The sequence below is a fragment of the Callorhinchus milii genome, unplaced genomic scaffold (assembly GCF_018977255.1).
Source record: "Callorhinchus milii isolate IMCB2004 unplaced genomic scaffold, IMCB_Cmil_1.0 Scaffold1, whole genome shotgun sequence".
NCBI classification, from domain to species: Eukaryota; Metazoa; Chordata; class Chondrichthyes; order Chimaeriformes; family Callorhinchidae; genus Callorhinchus; species Callorhinchus milii.
Genome location: NW_024704742.1, coordinates 4,020,304 through 4,030,477, shown reverse-complemented (window position 1 = coordinate 4,030,477; position 10,174 = coordinate 4,020,304). Strand labels below are relative to the sequence as shown.

General features: G+C 49.3%; 1 protein-coding gene across 1 annotated transcript; it reads right to left on the bottom strand.

Annotated features, from left to right (window-relative positions):
• Positions 1 to 8,164: 8,164 nt before the first annotated feature.
• LOC121850499 (mitochondrial import receptor subunit TOM5 homolog) lies at positions 8,165 to 10,174 on the bottom strand. The gene is made up of 2 exons (XM_042342418.1): positions 9,986 to 10,174; positions 8,165 to 8,490 (listed from the first exon to the last, which is right to left on the bottom strand). Exons 1-2 carry the CDS (start codon positions 10,104 to 10,106, stop codon positions 8,456 to 8,458), a joined length of 156 nt encoding a protein of 51 aa, XP_042198352.1. The 5' UTR covers positions 10,107 to 10,174; the 3' UTR covers positions 8,165 to 8,455.

The window sequence follows — 10,174 nt, the reverse complement described above, 5'->3', positions numbered from 1 at the left end:
ACACACAGAGCCTCCGGGGGGCTATGCGGCTCCTCTGAGGGGAGGGGGGAGAGCCCGAGCAGAGCAGAGCAGAGCGAGTCTGTCTGTGTGTCTGTCTGTCTGTCCACAGAGCACCAGCCCCTGTCCCAGACTGTAGCTCCCCCCACCCCACTGCTGTAGGCTTCCCCCACCCCCCTCCCTCCCAGCCTGCTCCACACTGCAGACCCCCCCCCCCAGCCTGGTGCAGACCCCCCCCAGCCTAGTGCAACCCCCCCCCCCAGCCTAGTGCAACCCCCCCCCCAGCCTAGTGCAACCCCCCCCCCCCAAGCCTAGTGCAGACCCCCCCCCCAGCCTAGTGCAATCCCCCCCCAGCCTAGTGCAACCCCCCCCCAGCCTAGTGCAGACCCCCCCCAGCCTAGTGCAGACCCCCCAGCCTAGTGCAGACCCCCCCCAGCCTAGTGCAGACCCCCCCAGCTATCCAGACCCCCCCAGCCTAGTGCAGACCCCCCCCCAGCCTAGTGCAATCCCCCCCCCCAGCCTAGTGCAGACCCCCCCGCCCCAGCCTAGTGCAACCCCCCCCCCAGCCTAGTGCAACCCCCCCCCCCCCAGCCTAGTGCAACCCCCCCCCCCCCCAGCCTAGTGCAACCCCCCCCCAGCCTAGTGCAACCCCCCCCCAGCCTAGTGCAACCCCCCCCAGCCTAGTGCAACCACCCCCCCCCAGCCTAGTGCAACCCCCCCCCCAGCCTAGTGTACACCCCCCCCAGCCTAGTGCAACCCCCCCCAGCCTAGTGCAGACCCCCCCCCCAGCCTAGTGCACCCCCCCCAGCCTAGTGCAACCCCCCCCCCAGCCTAGTGCAGACCCCCCCCCCCAGCCTAGTGCAGACCCCCCCAGCCTAGTGCAACCCCCCCCCAGCCTAGTGCAACCCCCCCCCAGCCTGGTGCAACCCCCCCCCCCCAGCCTAGTGCAGACCCCCCCCCAGCCTAGTGCAACCCCCCCCAGCCTACTGTACACCCCCCCCAGCCTAGTGCAGACCCCCCCCAGCCTAGTGCAGACCCCCCCCCCCAGCCTGGTACAGACCCCACCCCAGCCTGGTACAGACCCCACCCCAACCCAGCCTAGTGCAGACCCACCCCAGACCCCAGTCTAGTGCAGACTCAGACCCCAGCCTAGTGCAACCTAATGCAGACCCAGCCTAGTGCAGACCCCCCCCCACCCCCCTACCAGCCCACAGTCAGTTCCCAGCGCCAGGGGACATCACTTAGCAACTGCTCCAGTAGCGAAGGAGGTAACTGTGGGCAAACCCGGAGCCGGTGTCCAAAGAAGAGCGGATGTCAGCAAACAGAGCGAAAAGGGGCGACAGAAACACTGATTCACGGTTTGCTGAAGGCGGTTACTGTCACAGATTGCAGAGTCCTGCTCCTGCGCTGTGTGCCAAAGCTATCGTGGATTATTGTCCTCACCTCCCTCTATAATAATAATAATAATAATCTCTGCGTTTGATACAGCGCCTTGTCACATCACCGAGACGTCTCAAAGCGCTTCACCGCATATTACTGTAAAGTGAATCGACTGTATATTGCGTGGGCGAAACTCAGCAGCCAATCGGGCACAGCAGCGTCCCCACAAATAGTCGTGGATTGAGTGACCAAATAATTAGTAGTAGCAGTTCTTTTAAGGGATTATTACCCCTGGAAAAGCGACCTGCCATTCGACCAACAACCGGGTTCCTACAATGAATTTCACAACAGATGTTTTAATGATAAATAACAATAACTTGCATTTGTATAGCACCTTTCATGTCAAAAGAAAGGTCCCGAAACACTTGGCATTTGATAAATCACCTTAAATCTTCAAAGTATCCCAAAAGTGCTTTGAAGGAACGTACTGTAAGTGTTGCGTATTTGTAGTAAGCAAATATAATTGATTATAAACAGCTAATCGTATCAGCAAGAATCCATAAACAACAGGTAGATGAGCAGCCACTTAATTGAAATTTGGAATATAAAACAGGAACCAGGAGAAAGACTTCACATTTCTTCGACATAGCAATTGAGTAGCTTTACTTTCACCTGAGTCGCAAGGAAGACGGATTCTAACAGTAGCGCATTCAAAGAATGGGGTGATTGATGATCTGGAAATTAATAATAATAGTGTATAATATTGAATCTTGTTTCGTGGTATCATTTTAAGACAGTTCTACAAGTCTCACTGGGATATGTTGCAGATAACATACATTATTTTGTTTCTTTGTTTGTGTAAATTTAGTATTTTTGTGTTTGGATATTCACACTTGTTTTCTAACATTGCGTTAGAAAATAGAAAACAATGTCTGAAGAAGAGCAATATGTCAACAAACAAAGTGAAAGGGGTTAGAAAATAGAACACTGCGTTAGAAGATAAGAGTATACAGGAATGGAAAAAGATTATTGCGATAATCCAGCTGTTACCATAGGTTAAAAAAAAAGTTTTTTTTAAAAAAATCAAGCTATACATTTTTATTTTCAATTGAAAGTAAATGGAGGAAGACAAATCAGAAGAAAAAAAATATCCAAGAAGGAAGGAAGGAAAGGAACGAAGAACAGAGAAAAATATCTTGCGGGAAGAGAGGGACAGTGATGGAAAACAGAGCGTGGACAGAATAACCGTTTCCTCTCCTCTGCTCTGCTTCCTCTCCCTCTCCTCTGCCTTAAGCGCTCCAGGACTCTACCCCTCGTGAAGGGCGCTATATAAATGCGAGTTGTTGTTGTCGCTTGGGGGTGTGGTGTGTACCTTCATCAGTGACTCTTCCATAGCCACCAGGAGATACAAGCGACTTGGTGGAGACAACATTCTGCGGTGCAGCCACGTTGAAGAGATTCTATGTGTGGAGTGGGGAATGATGGATGCAAAAAGTGAATATGTATATATATTTTTTATTTGAAGAGCCTCAGGAAATTATTGCATTTAGTCTGTGGGTTCTTTTTCAATAGCGTTCCATTATTTTCTGGTACGTCAGGTAACTAATGGAAAATGTTATCTCTCTTGTGTAAAATGAATCCTTTCTACCGTCACTTGCCCAAAATAACTTTGGTCTGTGCAAATTATCACTCTCCCTACAGAGGTGAAGCCTAATCCACAGAGAACAGTTGTGTGGTTAAAGCTTTCTTCATGAGCAGAATAAATTATGTCTTCCACAGTCCCCACGGAGTACAGGACTCTGCTTATACAATGCATTCATAATTAATGGGAAAAATAATGCTTTGTTTAATCTTAACATATTAAAATCCACATTTAACAAAGAATATTACCAACACGGAAGGTGCTTAATGTCCTCAGATTATCTGAGTTGTCTCTTTCTTGAAATATCTTTCCCGAACATTTTCCAGTATTAGTTCCTCTAATGTAGAATGCAAAGTTAAATGGATCCACTGCCTTGACCTAAAACTTTAATATATTCACAAGCTGAGATCATTTTTTAACTCCATGACTCAATATACCAACATACGTTCTAGATTATTTAAACTCTGTTGCATAAAGTCAAACCAACAATGTTTTACAAGCAAGGTATGCTGCACAGTCTGGCACTGCTTCAGCTCTGCATATTAGACAAGAATATCCTTCATTCTTCCATGGACTATCCTTTTATCTCTATGGAGAGAGTGATGAGGCTAATCCCGCTGACTCATCACAAGTATTACAAAATTGACCAGAGTTTGAATGCTGGCAACAGAGCTCAATACATCCTCTGCTCCTTTAAGGAAATAAGTGACATAGTAAGGAGGATAAACTAATAAAAATAGTTGTTGAACTTGATATACAGCAGTGTCTTTCACATCGAGAAGACATCTCAAAACAAGATTAACAAAAGTAAGGTGTAGGCGACTGGGTATTTTGTAGGCAAAAGCAGTAGCCAAGTTTTACGAAGCAATATCCCACAAATAACCGCGTAGTAAACATTCTTTTTTTTCTGGTGGATTGTTTACCAGAAACTTCCTTCTCTTTTCAAATAGCACCGTGGGATCTTTAATGTCTACCAGATAAAATCTCAGTTTGATGTCTCATCTGAATGATGGCTCCTCCGTCATGGCAGAACTCTATTGGGGTGTCAACTTTGTGAGTTCAAAGACGGATTCGTGGGGCTTGAACCCAGACTCTGACTTAAAAGGCAAAAGTTGAACCAACCGGGCGAGGATGTGGTGAGGAGTTAGCAGCACTTGCTGAGGAACATTGATGGGGAAGAATGGAGGGCACTTGATTCAACACATATACAAAAATTATAATAATTTGGTCGCTCAGTCCACAACTGTTTATGGGACACTGCTGTAGATGGCTGCTGTGTTTCACCCGCGGAACGTGCAGTCAGTTCACTTTGTTTTATATGCTGTGAAGCGTTTTGAGACTTCTCTAAGACGGGATAAGGATTATTATTATTGTTAGTGTGGTACAAGCCTCTGGGCTTAGAGATCAGTTGATTAAAATTGTTTAGACAATAACCATTTTAATTGTTGCTACGTATGACTCAGTAATGCAATACTGTAGTTCCTGGAATCCTGTTTCCAGATGGTCATAAAATTATACAGAACAGAGGGAGGTCATTCGGCCCATCATGTCTGTGCCGGCTCTTTGAAAAGATCTATCCAATTCAATCCCACACCTGCGCGCTCTCCCCATAGCACTGCAAACTTGTCCTTGTCCAAATAATTATCTACTTCTCCTAAAAGCTGTTAGAGCACTCGCCTTGCAAGCGAGACACCTGGGTTCAATTCCAGGCAGAGGGCAAAACCTTGGGCAAGTTTCCTTGCTCCACACAGAGCCTAATAATAATCCCTCCAAAACAAAACAATAATAAAATTGGCCATTTTCAATCCACGACTGTTTGCGGGGACGCCGCTGTGCGCAATTGGCTGCCACATTTCGCCCATAAATATACGGTCAATTCACTTTACAGTCTATTTCTGTGAAGCGCTTTGGGACGTCGAGAAGACGTGAAAAGCGCTTTATCAAATGCCAGGATTATTATTATTATAAAATTGTGTGAAATCTACTGCACAGAAAAAGGTTATTTGGCACATTATGTATGTACTGGTACTTTTCGAATAGTACCATGGGTGTACTACGTTTGAAGTTCCAGTTTCCATCTCCGCAGAATCATATTAGAGCAAGCTCAACCTTTCAACGCAATTGAAGCCATCCTTGTAGGTCATCCTGACCAGCCTTGAGTGCCAGTACAGAGAAACCATTGCATTTGTCTGAAACTTTAATCAGAGCACCGTCTTATCCGGCTGCAGAACACATTGATAACACTGTCATTTTCAAGGCTATTCATTCTCTTGTCTCTAAACAGTGGGGGCAGTTCGGTTTTGGGGCCCTTACATTTTACTGGATGATGATACTAAATCTTATCACTGCTCGGGGGCCCTGCGCGTCCAAAAAAGGACCATTTTAACACAAAAAAAACTTCTAAAAAAATTATTTGCAAATAAAGGAGACAATGTTATCGATTGCGTCAAATTACATTGTTGCTTCATTCATCACCGGAGCATGATTTTCCCTTATTTAAGGTGAGGGATGCTCATGTTTATCAATATATCAGGTCATATAGTAGCAATGATTAGATACAAAATTAAGCTTCCTCTACTCTGCTACAATGTGCTTCAGTCTCTATCTCAGAAGAACATCTCCGAAGCCCCCATTTTCCATGGACCACACCAACCTGCTGTGGCTGTCCTGAGTTAAATTGACCACTTCTCCTGTTAAAAATGCTAAACCCCCAAATGTTCTCCTCTCCATTTTATATTGTATCTCTATAACACTTCACATCGAGGCTTGACTATGCAAACTCCTTGCTTGTCAGCCCTCCCCAACTCCTCCCTCCATAGGCTGCAGATTATCCAGAACTCTGCATATCCCGCACCAGGCTCCGTGACCCTATCACCCCCACCCTCGCCCGACTCCACCGGCTTCCCATCACACAGAGGATACAGTTCAAGATCCTGGTCCTCACCTTAAAAGCCCTCCCTGCGATCACCCTGCTTTCCACCCTCCCCAATCCCAACCCCCAGCTCGGGTCCGAAACTCTGACTGTCCAGCACCTTGGGACGTCCTCCCAACATGAAAGGCGCTATACAAATGTAATGTTGTTTTTTATCTTGTACTGACATTAAAGGCGTTACACCAAATGAAAGATTGTTATTAATTTCACTGACCAAGTTGTTCACCAGGAGGCTTGCAGATACCTGCAAAAGCCTATGCTCGCCAGAAATCAAATGACCATTCTCTTTGGGGATAAGGGGAGGTAAGTGGGGTCTCCTTGGAACTGAACCGGTTCCACGATAATACACTTATCACCAAGACGCTGCCTGCATGAAGGACGTTATATAACTCTTTCTTGTTAATGTTTTTAGATATTTTACTGTGGATTTCCGTTGTCATTTCTTTTAAAAGATACGTTGGATAATAATAATTATTTTTGCATTTGATACAGCGCCTTATCACGTCTTCGAGACGTTTCAAAGCCCTTCACAGAATATACTGTAATGTGAATTGACTGTATATTTTGTGGGTGAAACGCAGCAGCCAATTGCGCAGAGCAGTGTCCTACAGTCTTGGATTGACTCACAAATTTAGTTTTTTTTTAGGATTACTTGTGGAAAAGCGATCCGCCATTTGACTAACAACCGGGATGCTTGAAGAGGAGGAATATTGAAGTGTGTATAGAGTAAGTACAGGGATCTGATTAGGTGACTTGAGACAAGACTTCCCACCAGTCATTTCACATAGCATTTTTAGAGTTTGCTGAAGAGAATTCCATTCATTAGTCTGGGCAGATTTAAACCCAGGTCTCAGAGGTAATAATAATAATGACACAATACCATGTGCAATTATCAATTACTTTACTGTTTTGAGTGATAATATAAACATATATGAGGCAGTAACAGCGTGTTCTTTTTCTGACATACAGGTAAACATGAGGATTTTAAAGGATATCTGCTGGGATTAGTCATTAGCACTGAATGCGGATGGAGGTGATGGGGTTATAATAATCCTTGCATTTTGTATAGCGCCTTATCACGTCTTCAAGATATATTGAAGGGCTCCACAGTATAAACTGTAACGTGTAGTGACTTGTGTATTTTGTGGGCGAAACACGGCAGCCAATTGAGCAGTCGTGGAGTGACCAAAATATATATTTTTTAAAGAGATAATTACCAGCCCCCGTAAAGCAATCCGTCAATTGACTAACAACCAGGTTTTTACTTACTGCTAAACAGAGGAAAAATACCTGAATCAACATACTGATCTTGTTGGAGATGGTTTATGGTAGGAAATGGAGTGGTAACTGGAGTGTGGGGAGTTTACTGTAGGTTTTTTGAGACGGGAGTGACGAAGGTGGGATTAGGTGGTAGAGAAAAGGTGCCTGAGGTTAGCTTGTCTCTCGAGGATATTGCTCCCCCTTGTGACATCCTCAGACATATCTATGCATTGACACTCAACCCTATACCGTTTTTGTTTTCACCCTCAACCTCAGGACCCTCAGGACCGCTGTTCGGACAGAATCACATCCAACCATTATTGAAACCGTGCTAATGGAAACATTTTTTGCGAACGTATGCGGCCCACAAAAGGCATACTGAGAGACGTTATGATAGATTCTTTCAGGAATTAGCAAATTGCTTGGATATTCTTATCAATGCAATAGCCAACAGGATTGTGATGAATTATTTTGCTCAAATTGGAGCAGGCTCCACATTTCTAGGCAAATCATAATATTAGACTGTGTAAACAAATACCGTGTGAGAGCTCATTCGAAATTGATCGACAACAAAAAGCTACACAGTACCGATCAGTGGTCAAGTCAGCAAATATATCTTGAAACCAAGCCCTGCCATTATACACCAGATAATTTAACCAGACCAATGATCACTGTGGGTTTCAAACTTATGAACTGTAAAAAAAAATCCATAGCTCATAAAATGTCAAATAAAACAAGACAGCTGGCAGTATCAGTGCACCTCAATGTATTTTGTTCAGGCATTACAGGCTCCCACATGGTTACTAACGTCCGATGATGGATCTGAATCATTCGAACACATAGTGTTACCAAATTTCTGTACCCATTTATCCAAACGAGGAAACAAAGTACTATGGAATGCACAAACACGAGGTGCTGTGTTACAGATCCTCAAGCAGCACAGGCAAACAATGTCGTAATATTGGGAATTTATTGTACCAATTAGGTTAAAAAAAACACACACAACTCTGCATGAAAATCAGATACAAAGTGAGGCAAGGAAAAAATAATCTAGGTGTAGGAAATGGAATAAGTACAGGGATTAACTGAATATGGTTAAGAGTTTGTTACAGAGTTGGCTTTAAAAGGTTCTTTCTTTAGCAGCAGAAGGCCCGAATGTTCTTGTTCTGTCGATGCAAACAGTGGCTCTTCAAATACGACTCGAGTACTTCAAAGCAGCATGCGGGTTTTTGCAGTCGTGATGCTCAGATACTATCCAGTTTCTTCAGGATAAACGGAGCTGAAAAAAATAAAGGAACTGCAGAGGTAAACCGGGTTGAATTGTTAAATGACATAGAGACAAATACACCAAAACTACAATGGCGACTTGATATAATTTGTCTGACCTGCGAATCTCGTTGGACTGCATTAGTTCAGATTATAGTTTACACGTCAATCATCGGAGGAAGGAGCCTTTGAGGGGGCAATATGGTTGGGCGGACAAATTGATCCTCCAGTCACTCCACGAATAATTGAAGCGCCCCCCAGCGTACTACCCCGGGTGAAGGACGCTACGATAAATGCGAGTTGTTGTTGTAATTGTCATCCAACGCAGCAGATTTTACACACGGCGACGTCCCAGGAGCGGCCGTGAAGTGAGCGAACCGACTTTATCCGCGGGGGATCGGGTCAGGACGTCCAGGAGAAACACCTCTACTCTTTTTTTTTCCCCCCCCCGACAGAGAGTGCCGTGGGATCTCTTAACATCCCCCCCCCCCCCCCCGAGAGCGGACAGGTGGGACCCTCGGTAATTAAATGTCTCATCTTGAAGCACGGCACTCGCTCGCTTCCTGTACTGCCAGTCCCGGCGCTGGACCGCGAGCTCGAAGCCCCGAGACAACAACAACAATAATAATAATAATAACAACAACCCTTGCGTTTGACCCGTCTTCGAGCCGTCTCGAAGCGCTTCCCGGGCTGGGGGGGGGGGGGGCCGGGCTGGGGGTGGGGGGGGGAGGGCCGCGGGCCGGGCTGGGGGGGGGGGGGGAAGGGCCGGGCTGGGGGGGGGGCCGGGCTGGGAGGGAGGGCCGAGGGGCCGGGCTGGGGGGGGGGGGGGAGGGCCGGGCTGGGGGGGGGGGCCGGGCTGGGGGGGGGGGGAGGGCTGGGGGGGGGGGGGGAGAGAGGGCCGCGGGGCCGGGCTGGGGGGGGGGGGGAAGGGCCGGGCTGGGGGGGAGGGCCGGGCTGGGGGGGGGGGGAGGCCGGGCTGGGGGGGGGGAGGGCCGGGCTGGGGGGGGGGGGAGAGAGGGCCGCGGGGCCGGGCTGGGGGGGGGGAGGGCCGGGCTGGGGGGGGGGGGGAGAGAGGGCCGCGGGGCGGGCTGGGGGGGGGGAGGGCCGGGCTGGGGGGGGGGGGGGGGCCGGGCTGGGGGGGGGGGAGGGCCGGGCTGGGGGGGGGGAGGGCCGGGCTGGGGGGGGGGGCGGGCTGGGGGGGGGGGAGGGCCGGGCTGGGGGGGGGGGGCGGGCTGGGGGGGGGGGGAGGGCCGGGCTGGGGGGGGGGGAGGGCCGGGCTGGGGGGGGGGGGGGGGGGGGGGGGGCGGGCTGGGGGGGGGGGGGGAGGGCCGGGCTGGGGGGGGGGGAGGGCCGGGCTGGGGGGGGGGGGGAGAGGGCCGCGGGGCCGGGCTGGGGGGGAGGGCCGGGCTGGGGGGGGGGGGGCCGGGCTGGGGGGGGAGGGCCGGGCTGGGGGGGGGGGCCGGGCTGGGGGGGGGGGGGGGAGGGCCGCGGGGCCGCCGGTCACTTACTGGCCCTCAGTAGCGCCACGTAGACGAGGAAGTTGCGGAGGGACCTGAGCACATCCTCCCGCATTTTCCTGCGTAACTCGTCCGGGTCCATCTTAGGCCCGAGCGGCTCCACGCGCAACATGGCGGCTCTGACTGACCTCTGAGCCAACACCGCACACCGACCAATCACAGCTCAGCTCACACATCGGC